The sequence below is a fragment of the Propithecus coquereli genome, unplaced genomic scaffold (genome assembly GCF_000956105.1).
Source record: "Propithecus coquereli isolate 6110/MARCELLA unplaced genomic scaffold, Pcoq_1.0 Scaffold77, whole genome shotgun sequence".
Classification (NCBI taxonomy): Eukaryota; Metazoa; Chordata; class Mammalia; order Primates; family Indriidae; genus Propithecus; species Propithecus coquereli.
The window spans coordinates 4,276,087-4,290,273 of NW_012153840.1; the positions used below are offsets into that span (position 1 = coordinate 4,276,087).

The 14,187-nt window shown below is 39.9% G+C and overlaps 1 protein-coding gene across 1 annotated transcript in view; it reads right to left on the bottom strand.

Annotated features, from left to right (window-relative positions):
- VPS13D (vacuolar protein sorting 13 homolog D (S. cerevisiae)) overlaps nucleotides 1-14,187 on the bottom strand; it is a 237,909-nt gene that overhangs the window by 208,246 nt on the left and 15,476 nt on the right. The window contains exons 12-18 of the mRNA XM_012662492.1: nucleotides 12,112-12,242; nucleotides 11,187-11,262; nucleotides 10,227-10,397; nucleotides 8,437-8,567; nucleotides 6,687-6,819; nucleotides 2,924-5,137; nucleotides 1,326-1,477 (exon numbers count right to left, since the gene is read on the bottom strand). Of these exons, the coding sequence (XP_012517946.1) occupies nucleotides 1,326-1,477; nucleotides 2,924-5,137; nucleotides 6,687-6,819; nucleotides 8,437-8,567; nucleotides 10,227-10,397; nucleotides 11,187-11,262; nucleotides 12,112-12,242 (3,008 nt within the window). The remainder of the gene's footprint in view (nucleotides 1-1,325; nucleotides 1,478-2,923; nucleotides 5,138-6,686; nucleotides 6,820-8,436; nucleotides 8,568-10,226; nucleotides 10,398-11,186; nucleotides 11,263-12,111; nucleotides 12,243-14,187) is intronic.

Here is a 14,187-nt window from a genome sequence, read left to right on the forward strand (position 1 = left end):
AAACAATGTTTTAAAGATTTTCATCAAAACAACAGTAAGTCAATGGTACCCACAGAGTAAGTCAACATAATCTGACAGAATTCACATCATGTACTAAATTTAAGGTAAAAAATTCATCCTGGTAGCTCATTTTGCAAATGAGGCAAAAGCTTATCCTGAAAAGGGAAATCTCTGGGGAAGTTCTCCCTCCCAGAGACTCATATCAAGGAACCACTGATGTCAAAAGGTACACATGTTTTGTAAACAGCACTCCTAAGATACTCCAGAGCAGCTGCTAGACACAGAATAGTGACCAATTACTGCCCAAGACTACGATCCACTGTCCTGAGATCCCTCCTGTCCTTGTTGTTTTATATTGTAATGCCCTTTGCTCTACTCCCTGTGAAATCAGAAAAATGATACTTGTGAAGGAAAAAAGATAAAAGGTATACGTGTGTACACACACACACACACACACACACACACACACACATGAAATCCCTATCCTAGCCCATTTAATTTCAGAGAGGGCATGACTAATTCTCCCTTGATAGGATCTGTCGACAGCTCAGATAATCACATTGTTTTATAGGCTGGGTCAAGTATGTCAAAAGTGTGACAAGAATTATATCCTCCTGGGAAAGGAGACTCTGACTTTTTTTTTTTTTTTTTTTGAGACAGAGTTTTTTTTTTTTTTTTTTTGAGACAGAGTCTCACTCTGTTGCCCGGGCTAGAGTGAGTGCCATGGCGTCAGCCTAGCTCACAGCAACCTCAAACTCCTGGGCTCAAGTGATCCTACTACTGCCTCAGCCTCCCGAGTAGCTGGGACTACAGGCATGCGCCACCATGCCCGGCTAATTTTTTCTATATATTTTTAGTTGTCCGATTAATTTCTTTCTATTTTTAGTGGAGGCGGGGTCTCGCTCTTGCTCAGGCTGGTCTCGAACTCCTGAGCTCAAACAATCCGCCCGCCTCGGCCTCCCAGAGAGCTAGGATTACAGGCGTGAGCCACCGCGCCCGGCCTGACTCTGACTTTTTAAGCAATTATTTCCCCGTTTCTGGAACTGCAAAGAAATTAAGGATCTGCCTTCCTCCTCTACACAACTCACCTCTCCTCCACGTGAAGAAGGCTAAAAAGACTGATTCCTCACAATAAAAGGATTCCATGTTTATTGGACCAAGTTATCGACCACGGTTAAATGCATTATTGATATCTCTTTGAATTTATATAGTTTCCTCCCAACAATTAATACGCATAAATATATAACATTATATTTACATAATATAAACATAAAATAAATATATGACTTCAACTGCCCCGACATGAAAATTGATTAGGTGTTTACCTGAACTGGATTGACAAATTTTCCTTCTATCTTCATGATGCTAGAAGTTCCCAGGTCATCTGGGCTAAGGGAGAAAGTCAACTCAGATTCTCTCTCTATAGGGATCTTCTCCAGTTTAAACTGAATGGTGGTGTTGTTCAGGATGTGAAAAGCTGGCATAAGAGAGAGGAAATGACAGACTGTAAACACTAATATTTACTCGCTATTGCTGAGTAAGCATAGAGTATATAAAGCAGAGCCCATGAGTTACTCTTAGACCAAGAGAGCAGGTTAGCCTGGCACCTGGGGTCTATAACTGAGAACAAACTTTGATGACTATCTCAAAACCAAAATTCACAGCAAGCAAAGATGTAAGATAAATTTACACCAAAAAAAGAGAAACAATATTTTCATAACATGCTCCATTTGGTGGCTTCAAAACATGATGTGGTGAACATCAATCCAGTCCAGAGACTGTATTAACCTTCTCTTAGCCTCTCAAGATAGCATTTTCCAAACCAAATTGTTCATCCTTACCTACCTTTCAAATACAGATGTGTCCCTCTTTTTAGGCCTAAATCAGAATCAAGGACAAAAGAAAGTTCTAAGTAAACAACTTTTTTTTTTAGATGGGGTCTGGCTATGTTGCCCAGGCTAGTCTCAAACTCCTGGGCTCAAGCAATCCTCTCACCTCAGCCTCCCAAGTAACCAGGATAAACAACTTTTTTTTTTTTTTTTTTTTTTTTGGAGACAGGGTCTCTCTCTGTCACCCAGGCTAGAGTACAGTGGCATCATCATGGCTCACTGCAACCTCAAACTCCTGGGCTCAAGTAATCCTCCTGCCTCAGCCTCCCAAGTAGCTGGGACTACAGGCGTGAGCTATCATGCCCATCCAATAAACAACTTTTGTCCCAAGCAAAGAAAGCAATCTTTTGGTAAGTACTTAAGCAAATTAGTGAATTAACATCTGAGAACCACAGGAGAAGTTTTCAAAGGTATTGTTTTCTTTACCAATAAATAAAGCCACACACTCTAGGCTTACCTGATTTCTGTGGATGCCAAGACTAATAGAATGAACTGTTTAGTTTTAGCCAATCAGACCTAGAATACACACACAAGCACCCTCGACCAACCCACTATAGAAGAAGATGGAAGAATACTAAAAGGAGAAGATAATATCCACAAACTAAATTCCATATTCTATTTACATTAAATCCTGAGCTGTCTTGGGCTACAGTATTTAACTAGGAAAGATCTACAGCTCAGGAACAAGAAAATCAGATATATTTGACCAAATTAAACAATACTCTTAACAAAATTCATCCACTCAAGCATCTCTGTAAATGAGCATGCACCCAATTTCAAAGAGGAACACTTAGGGAAAAAAAATTCTTATTTTGCCAAATACAGCATTAAACAGAAGAGTGGATATAGACCAACTTACTATAAAAGGTAAAAAATTCTATTAAAATTCTATTTTGATTTCTTAAATATTAACTAAGAATAATTCTAAAAGAAAAGGTTTTTGTTGTTTCTGCAAAGTAATACTATGCAAAGTACTGCATAAGTTGGGTTTTGAAGCTTAAAACAAAATGAAACAAAAGATTTATGCTCCTCACCTTGTCCTCTATGCAAAGATTCAAAGAAATCATGTCGGGTGAAATGAGCTTCCTCCTGACTATTGGCACTGGCAGACCCAGAAGGTGGGCAGAATGTCCGGCTTACTTCAGACCCAGCACCTTCTCTGCCGGCTAGTTGGGTGCAATTCAAAGAATATAGTTTGATGTCTTTGATTTCCACCTGCAGACGGTCACTTCTGGATTCATCATCTCCTGCTACAAAATTCTGGATGAATATCTGTCCCAAGTGTCCCACCAACAACTCAGGACTCCCAGGCTTTCGAGGGATAGAAACAACTGGTGATTCGATGTTTATGTTCAAGATTAGCTTTACAGTGTCTGCATGAGAAGAAGCCAGGCCAAACCCATATATTTCATTCTCCTCTAAGATAAAGGGTTCCCGAGTCTTCCTTGGAGTTTCAAAGAGTGACACCATCTCGCTGTACTCAGCAGTCTTGGTAGCTAGTACTGTGGTGACTTTGGTGGCTGCACTTTTCAACATACTTCGAAAATTTTCTTCCAGTTCATCCATGGATAATGTCAACTCCTTCAAAAATTTAGCAGAGTGGTTATAATGCAAGGAAGCCATCCTCAGGTTGAGAAAACACTCCTGTTTAGATTTCTCAACAAACGTGAAGCTCAAAGCTTCAGTGAGGGCTGCATCTTCCATTCTGACAAATACAGATTCAAAGTAGCCAATATCACTGACGATATTTTCATAGCCTGTAGAAGTCCCAATACTGACAACATATTGGTTTTTAATATTATCTTGTGTCAAATCCATAAGCTGCAAACAGCCAAGAGAACCATTCATGTCAAACGTGCTTCCCATTGAAACGTTAACTTTGGTGCCACCTATACTTGCAGTTGCAATTTTTCTGCCATATTTCTCTCCATTTGCCATTCCAACTGTCCGAAGGAGTAGTAAGTTAAGTCTATGGATTTCCACTGCAACCTCAGTGTTTTGTTCATATGTGGATTGATAAGTTCCTTGTTCTCTAAAGCTTCTTTCAAAATCAGTCATTAAAGGCTGAGGACTCAAATCATCTTTTTCCTTGGGAAAGGATTTTTGAAGAAAACCAATCAGCTCCACAATTGTCTCTGGATTTAGGATAATATCTAAATTATTCACCTGTAACGAAATCACTTGAAGAGTGCTATCTAAATTCATTGATGGGCACTCTGAACTCACAAATTGATATTCCAATTTAATGAGGGACTCTTGTTCTTTTGTGAGAATTTTGTCAAGTGAAACACTAGCAGCTGATTGCTCGTTCAGTACAGCTGCATCAGTTAAGTGGGCCACGTTAGGTCCAGAGATAGGAGACTGGGCCCTGCTATCTCGGAGGCTTCCTGTTGGAATATCAAAACTCAAGTTCTTATGTGAAGCCATCAAAAGGTCAAAATCAGCACCATATGTCTGCATGGTATCCACCAGGAGCAAACCATGAACAGTTAGGGAGACTTCAGCATCATAAGGCCTCTTCACAAAGTGAGCGTTGGTACCAAACACCTTGAGCACAGAAATGTACCGGCCGTTGCTCTCAACACCAAGCTGCATACAGTTCACTTTAAATTCTGCCAAGAGGAGCTGCGACTCCACCAGCACCTCTCGGGTATGCTGCTCCAACATCACGATGCTCTGGGTCAAGTTCATTACTGAGTCTTGCAAACTTCCCCGCTGTTCCTCTTGGGGAAAAATCTTCTCTTTAATCTGAACGTCAGAAGTCCTCATTTCTGGGGTAGTGAGGAGAGCAAAACAATTCTTCAGAGCGGATATTTTATCTTCATTGATGTGGATTTTTAAGTCCGGTAAGTTGCCTGAGAGCACGGCTCCTGGGTACTTGGGATCTGAAGTATAAATCAATCGACGTTCTAACTGTAGATGAACGTTGAATTTCTCTACCACATGGGTTGGTCCCACATCAATATCCTGGACGTGCTTCCAATTGTCTTTCACTCGTCCAACCATGATCTGGAGGTCCATAAATGACAGCGAGTACCTCTCATACATCTTTGTGCTCATTAAGTGTGCTTGAAGCTGTTCTTCACTGAACTCAACGCCAGAAAACAGAGGTGTTTTCTCTCCATTGCTGCTGCTTGTCTCGGGAGGTGGGGTGTTAGGAGGGGTGGCAAGAGGGGTCTTATATTCATCATCACTAAATTGGTTCTCTTCAGATGCAGACTCATCCCCACCCTTCCTCTTGCAGTCATCTGCAGATTGAAAAAAAAAGTTTCAAAGTATATGTCAGCTATTTCCTTCCTCTTTCCCTTAATGTAATGATTACGAAAAGTACAGAATCAACCAACCCTAATACTTAAAAAAAAAAAAAAAAGAAGCATGAAAACTCTAAGCATAATATTCTGTATTTACCATTTCTTCCTGTTGATTTGGAAATCAAAATGGACATAAAAGTTGGAGACCCACTGACATACGATCACAGGTCAAGGGGTGGAAACCACCACCCGCTGCCCAAAGTTGCTTTCCCGCCTTCTTGGCTGCCTTGCCTTAAGCTGCTATCACCAACACTCCTTACATCACTCTCTACCATTATGTATTGACTTTTTCCTCTGTCTGTGTGTTCATTTGTTTCCCCCACTAGAATGTGCCATGAGAAGAGTGGTCCCATCTGTCTTGCTCAACACAATCTCCCTAGTGCCTAGATCAGTGCTTAGTGAGCAGTAACTGCTCAGTATATGATTTTCTAGCCCCAGAGTCCACACTCTTAACCCCTCTCCCTATAGCTGAGCAGTGCTGAGACAACTACAGTAACACCACTGGGGTGCCCCAGTGGAACTACAAAAAAAAAAAAAACACACAGAAAAAAAACAACCACTGGGTTCTATCACCTATGTCTCTGTTCCACATTTATGTTTTATAAATTCACAAAGATGTGGAGAAATTGGAAGCTTCGTATACTGCTGATGAGAATATAAAATGGTGCAGCCATTTAAGAAAACAGTTGGTACTTCCTAAAAACATTAAATAGAGTTACCACATGATCCAGCAACTCCACCCCTGGGTATACACATAGGAAAATTGAAAATACACATCTACTCAAAAACCTGTACACAGCAGCACTATTTATAATAGCCAAAAAAGTGGAAATAACCCAAATGTCCACCAAAAAATGAATGGATAAACAAAATGGTATATCCATGTAATGGACTAGGGTTCAGCCATACAAAGGTAAGAAGTACTGACAGATACAACAACATGAAAGAATCTTGAAAATATGCTAAATGAAAAAGTCAGATATAAAAGGCCATATATTATTATTCCACTTATATGAAATGTTCAGAGCACACAAATCCAGAGACAGAACAAAGATTAGTGGTTACCAGGGCTGGGGAAAGTGGGGAAAGGGAAGTTAGTGTTTAATGGGTACAGAGTCTCAGTTAGGGAAGATGAAAAAGTTCTGGAATTAAATGTAGTAAAGTAGCACAATTCTATCAATATACCAAAAACAATTGAACTGTACTTTCAAAAATGTGAATTATATATCAACAAACCTATTATTTAAAAAATAAAAGGTGAATTTTGGAGTTTTAAAATGTTTTATAAACTTTTTGTTGGTATCCTCCACTCGAGGGGGTTGACCTGCTCCCTCTCCAAAACGAACTATGCTTTAATAAACTTTGGCACTTTGCCTGCTTGCAATCCATCAATCAATAAATAAAGTTTTTGTTAAGGTTTACTTAGTTAAGCATAGATAGATCGATCTACCAAGATAAATTTTCATTACTTCATGTCACACTATACCTTGGGTATTTGTCAACAGCATTCTTCCTAGATCCACAACAACTAACACAGGATTCTTGAATTTGAAATCATCAGGAAATATCACCTGAGGGGCAGAAATATCTAGTCGCACAGTCCACCGTTTACTCTCCTCCTATAAAAATAAAAGAAACTTTAATTAAATGATTGCTAACTGTACTGCTGAAACTGAACAGCTTTATCAGTGGTGCTGGAGCATTTCTGAAAGCCATAGCTAGAATTACCAAGTGACTTAGTGGTCTGGTCTGTGGTATTAGAGTAAAAAGGTCTAAGACAAAAGTAGATTTAAATGCTTGAAGATTTGAGACATTGCCATAGGCAAATGTCTGAAACGGAGAGGAAAAATTAGCAAATTGCTGATTTGGGCAGTTGTTTGTACTTTTTTTTTTTTTTTTTGAGATGGGGTCTTGCTCTGTCTCCTGGGCTAGAATGCTGTGGCATCATCATAGCTCACTGCAGCCTCCAACTTCTGGGCTCAAGCAATCCTCCTGCCTCAGCCTCCTGATTAGCTGGGACTACAGGCGTGCACCACCACGTCCAGCTAATTTTTCTATTTGTAGAGATGGGGTCTCATTCTTGCTCAGGCTGGTTTCAAACTCCTGAGCTCAAGCGATCTCCTGGCTTCAGCCTCCCAGAGTACTAGGATTACAGGTGTCAGCCACCATGCCAGGCCCCTGGTTGTGCGTACTTTGATTTTGATGATCCATGGTTTAAGAAAGACTGTGTTTCTAATTTATGGCACTTAATACTTTAAAGTATTGTAGAAATTACAGAATTCAAATAAACACAGAAATTCAAATATTTTTACTTATTCGTGGACATTGGTAACCATGAACTTTCATGCCAAAATATCTTAGTGAAAAATGTAAGCTTTAACATTTGAAATATAAATAACATACCAATTAATGAATTTGTTAATTGTTCTTCCCTATGACTAAAATTGCCTCAATTGTATGTACTTGACAAAAGCTAATTTACATAAATTTTATCAAAAAGAAATCTCTTTTGTTTAACAAGAAGATACTAATTGTCATACTTTGTGCTGAAACACATACACACCCACACATACACCAAAAGACAGGACTAATTCTCCATCCCATACTATAATCTCCTAAGCATTTTACTTTGAACATTTCTGCCATCCCTGACACCTACAACTGGCTCTACAGTGTCCAAGAGAAGCCACACTCTTTCTAACTGCTCCACCTGCTGCTATATCTTGGCAGTGCATCTCCAGGCCACATTGTGAGAAACTTTTTTTTTACTGGACTGTTAAGATGTCTCTTGGCTCTCCCTGTCTACAGCGTCCTCAGGACAGCTAGTCACTTGGCAGCACAAAGTGACCATCATCATACCCTGCAATAGAAGCTGGAGCATCATCCCAGTTGCTTTTCTTCTGATGACGGTAAGTAAAAAAGGGACACTCTTAGGTAAAACATGTACAAAATATAAGGTCTGGAAAATGGAACAAGATGAGTCTTGAAAGTAATCCCAGATTGGTACAAGGTCAGTCATTCATTTTTTAAATTAAACCTTGACTGTAAAAGACATGAGCTTTTATTTTATGCCAGATGATAAGGATTTCATATTTTCAGTTTATGTAATCAGTACAACTGATAGAAGCAAACCTATCTACAGTAGATAGTAGACAGAGAAGTAGATAGAGGACTTGACTAAAAGAATGCCTGCCCCTTCCCCAAACCCTAGAGATTGTTTATGTATGCCCACTTACAATGAAATCACCCACTAACAAACGATCAAGAGTTTGTCGGATTTCTGCCTTGGTCTGCATCTTCAGTTTGTTATATTGTCTTCGGGCAGCTTCAGCCACTCTCAATTCAAGTTCAGACTGATAACCAAAACCTACAAGATTAGAAATACACAGGAGAGTCAGAATTTTCAAATAGCTGGGTGAATGAAAGTGCAACAATGTCTATTCTCACCAAGAATTTCCACCAAAGCTAAAAAGCAATCAGTAATGACAACAATTCCTTACTCCAACCTGACCTGGCATAAGAAAGGTTAAGGCCAGGTGTGGTGGCTCACACCTATAATCCTGGCACTTTGGGAGGCCAAGGCAGGAGGATCACTGAGGCCAGGAGTTTGAGACCAGCCTGGGCAACATAGCAAGACCCCACCTCTACAAAATATTTTTTTAAATTAGCTGGGCATGATGGTGTGGGCCTGTAGTCCTAGCTACTCGGGAGGCTAAGGCAGGATTCCTTGAGCCCAGGAATCCAGGAGGATTCCTTCGAGCCTCCAGTGAACTGTGATCATGCCACTGCACTCCAACCTGGGTGACACTGCAAGACCTTGTCTCCAAAAAAAAAAAAAAAAAAAAAAATCCACAGTTAAGAGGAATGAAGCAAAAATGGCTAGCAGATAGCCATCAGGAGAAAGGATATCCATGAGGGAAGGGTACCTAAGTTACCAGAATTACCTGAACCATTTTCTGAAAGATTCCAAATGTTATATTTGAAAATCCTTAAAAAGCAGGACATTATATTGAAAAAAACAAATGGAATTTAGAAGGAAATGACTTCTACATTCTATCAGTGCCTGAGCAATAAAGCCACAGCATTTATGCCTACTATTTCCGTGAAAAGACTCAAAAACTGGATTAAAAACCTAAAACATCTTCGTTGTAATAAAGGAGGAGAGAAGGGACAGATATAGGAAAATACTATTATTTTATAAATTTCTCTGTCAATAAAAGTGCTTTTTCTGCACCTACCGTCTCAAATCTTTCTTGGGAACAAAGGGTGGCATAAATAAATCAATGGTGGTATTTTTTTTTTTTTTTGAGACAGAGTCTCACTGTGTTGCCCGGGCTAGAGTGCCGTGGCATCATCCTAGCTCACAGAGATCCTCCTGCCTCAGCCTCCCGCGTAGCTGGGACTACAGGCATGTGCCACCATGCCCGGCTAATTTTTTCTATATTTTTTTTTTAGTTGTCCAATTAATTTCTTTCTAATTTTTTAGTAGAGATGGGGTCTCGCTCTTGCTCAGGCTGGTTTCGAACTCCTGAGCTCAAACAATCCGCCCCCCTCGGCCTCCCAGAGAGCTAGGATTACAGGCTTGAGCCACCGCGCCTGGCCAATGATGGTATTTAGAACGCTGCAGTATTTAGTGCTGCATCAAACAAGTAAAAGAGACCACTGATCCTATCATCTAGAAGGAAACTCCTCAACATTCTTCCTCAGTTCACTGGTCTAAAATTTCCTGGGTAGTGAAGGAAACCATCATTCTAATGGAATAAGAAGTACGAAAAAATGCTCGGTAAAGGAGGCAAATAAAGAGAAAATATTTAAGGATACTGATTTCTCCTGGAAAAAGAGACTGTCCAAGGACATCTACCATGATTTAATAACAGAATAGGAAAACCCTAGCCACTCACTCTGCAGGCCTTTCCTACCATCATCAGGTCATTTAAATTGTAATAACTCTTGTCCAGAACACGAGAAATAACAAGAAAGACATTTTTTAAAAGTAACAGAAGATCAAACAAACGAAAAAGTTAACCTGAGGTATGAACCTTTCCCTTGTAGAAAAAGTCAGCTACTTTCTTAATAGCCTGGGGGTTATAAATGATGTTCAAGGGCCTCGTGCTAACGTCGAGCCGTCTCTCGAAATGGCTGTGCGCTGGATTTCTCTCATACAGCATCTCAAAAACAGGGTTATCTGGGTCTGCAGCTGAAGGAAAGAATAGGAGAAAGAAAATGGAACATAGCAAAACAATCACCTTACTCTAAATAGACACGAGGAATTCTGAAGAAAAAAGACATTTTCTAAATTATTTTCCAATTAGTTTATGCATATTTTTATCACATTTTTAAAATAGAGAGCCTAGTAAGGACTGACTCTAATTTTCAACAGGAATCATAATGGCTGGGCTGTTGTATTGGCTCCCCATTGTGGAAACTGCAGACCTGGAGGCCCTGCAAACCTGCCGTTACCCCCGCTCCACAACTCCACAGAGAGTTGCCTCCAAGCTGCCTCCAGGTCAAAGGCAGATCCACACAGCAAACCGCCACGCACAAACCAGAAAACATTCCCTCTTTTATTATTCCTCGAAGACTACTGATCTCAGCCGGGCGCGGTGGCTCAAGCCTATAATCCTAGCACTCTGGGAGGCCAAGGCGGGAGGATTGCTTGAGCTCAGGAGTTCGAGACCATCCTGAGCAAGAGTAAGACCCTGTCTCTACTAAAAATAGAAAAAAAAAATTGGATGAGCAACTAAAAAAAAAAAAAACAGGAAAAATTAGCCAGGCATGGTGGTGCGCACCTATAGTCCCAGCTGCTCGGGAGGTTGAGGCAGGAGGATCGCCCGAGCCCAGGAGTTTGAGGTTGCTGTGAGCTAGGCTGACGCCATGGTACTCTATTCCCCTGGGGCCAACAGAGTGAGACTCTGTCTCAAAAAGACTACTGATCTGTAATAAAAATAGCTTTAAGGACTAGTTTTAAGAACATATGACAAATTACCTGGGTAATGATCATTTCTATCTGCAGATGTAGTTTGGAGACCAAAAGATTGTGAGACTCTGCCAACTTCTTTTTGCTATTAAACACAGACAAAAAAAAATTTGCATAAATGTCAGGGTGAGAGGGGACAATGCACTATGTACATACACACATTTTACCTTTCAGGATCGCTCTCGCTTAGCACAACTCAGTCAAAACTCACTTCACATCAGATTACAGATTACTTGCAGACTTGTTTAGTTTTTTGCCTTTTTCCCAATCTAATAAGAACATGTCTGCTCCTCTGTATTGACAGTGTGCTACTTTGCACTCAGCATGTTTAATGAATGATTGCTAAATGAGTAGCGAATGTGTCTAACTTTTCAAACTTTAAGTTTGCCCTCCCCTAAACCTTTCCCTCACCCCGTCCATAAAAAAATTATGGCTAAAATAAGTGGCTAAATATTCAACTATTTGGACCCTATGCTGCCAACTTAATAAGATCAAAGATCTCATAATTAATAAAGTATATTATATATAAAAATTACACATACAGAAAACTTGAGACAATTCCCTTTTGGAACCCTGGAAAGATGAGATTTCTTATTAGTGACTAATGGTAAGAATGCATGAAAATGACTGTCAAATACAGAGAAAACTCAAACACTGACCATTCAATGTAGGAAATGGTGGTGATTAGGGCATTTTCTTCCAAATCAGAGCAAACCATACCATGGTGGCTACAATACGCAAGTGGAAGAAGGCATAGCCATAAATCTCACCAACATTTTCTAACAAATTCAAAAACTTATCTAACCCCAGCTTATCTGTCTCAAAATGACCAAATCTCAGAATGAATCAGGTAAGTATTACTTATTGTTTGCCTAAATCAGACCGCAATTCACCAACACCTTCGATGTATTAACCAACCCACTGTTGTACATACTGGATTGGGGAAGACTAGAAGAGGAAACATAGTTCCTTCCGTAGCCAGGTCTCGAAGAAACAGTCCACCCAACCGGACTAAAAGCAAGGAGGAATTTCTTCGAGGAAGAGATTCCGCTATAAGTTTTACATCTATAAAAGATAAATGTAAGAGTTGTCACAATGCCAAGAGAGCCTAAAGTATTTTAAAAAGTATTAGATATTCTACTTAACAGAGAAATACTAGATATCATAAATTATTCTTCCTTGAAATTAGAACCCCTATCTATCTACAGACACACATTGGTAACATTGCAGGTTTGGTTCTAGACCACCACAATAAAGTGAATATCACAATAAAACAAGTCAAATGGATTTTTTTTGTTTCCTGGTGCATATAAAAGTTATGTTTAAACTATACTGTACTCTTTTGAGTGTACAATAGCATTATACCTAAAACAATAATGTACATAAACTTAATTTTAAAATATTTTATTGCTAACAATCATCTAAACCTTCATAATTTTTTTGTTGGTGGAGGGTCTTGTCTCGACGTTAATGGCTGCTGACTGATCAAGCTGGTGGTTGTTGAAGGGGTAGTTGTGGCAATTTCTTAAAATAAGACAATGATGAAGTTTGCAACATTGATTGACTCATCCTTTTATGAAAGATTTCTCTGAAGCATGAGATGCTCTTTGGTAGCATTTTACCCACAGAAGTTCTTTCAAAATTGGAGTCAATCCTCTCAAACCCAGCCACTGCTTTATCAACTAAGTTTATGTAACATCCTAAATCCTTTCTTGTCATTTCAATGATGTTCACAGCATCTTCACCGGGAGTACATTCCATTTCAAGAAACCACTTTCTTTTTTCATCCATAAGAAGCAACTTCTTATCTGCTCAAGTTTTATTATCGTAAGACTGCAGCAATTCTGTCACATTTTCAGGTTCCACTTCTAATTCTAGTTCTCTTGCTATTTCCACCACATCTGCGGTGACTTCCTCCACTGAAGTCTTGAACCCCTCGAAGTCATCCATGAGGGTTGGAATCAACTTCTTCCAAACTCCCATTAATATAGAAATTTTGACCTCCTCCCATGAATCACAAATGTTCTTAATGGCATCTAGAATGCTGAATCCTTCACAGAAGGTTTTCAATTGACTTTGCCCACGATCCATAAGAGTAATCACTATCTATGGCAGCTATACGTATAGCTTATTGTATTAAGAAATACAAAATGTATTTCTTAAACAATAAGATTTGAAAGTCGAAATCACTCCTGCGTCCATGAGCTACACAACGGAGGTTGTATTAGCAGGCATGAAAACAACGTTCATCTCCTTGTACATCTTCATCAGACCTCTTGGGCAACCAGGTACATTGTCAATGATCAGTAATATTTTTTTTTTTTTTTTGAGACAGAGTCTCACTCTTTTGCCTGGGCTAGAGTGAGTGCCGTGGCATCAGCCTAGCTCACAGCAACCTCAAACTCCTGGGCTCAAGCAATCCTTCTGCCTCAGCCTCCCGAGTAGCTGAGACTACAGGCATGCGCCACCATGCCCGGCTAATTTTTTTCTATATATTTTTAGTTGTCCGATTAATTTCTTTCTATTTTTAGTAGAGACGGGGTCTCGCTCTTGCTCAGGCTGGTTTCGAACTCCTGAGCTCAAACAATCCGCCCACCTCGCCCTCCCAGAGAGCTAGGATTACAGGCGTGAGCCACCGCGCCCGGCGATCAGTAATATTTTGAAAGGAATCTCTTTTTCTGCACAGTAGGTCTCAACAATGGACGTAAAATATTCAGTAAACCATGTTATAAACAGATGTGCTGTCATCCAGGCTTTGTTCTTCCATTTATAGAGCACAGGAAGAGTAGATTTAACATAATTCTTAAGGGCCCTGGGATTTTCAGAATGGTAAACGGGCATTGGCTTCACCTTAAAGCCACCAGATGTAGAACATCAGTTTACCCTCATGACTGAGTGGCTGACTAGGAACTGCACCTTGCTGCCTCTGCTCAGCATCACAAGAAGAGTATCATACCGAATATCGCTAGCCCAGGAAAAGAACAAAATTCAAAGTACAGTTTCTACTGAA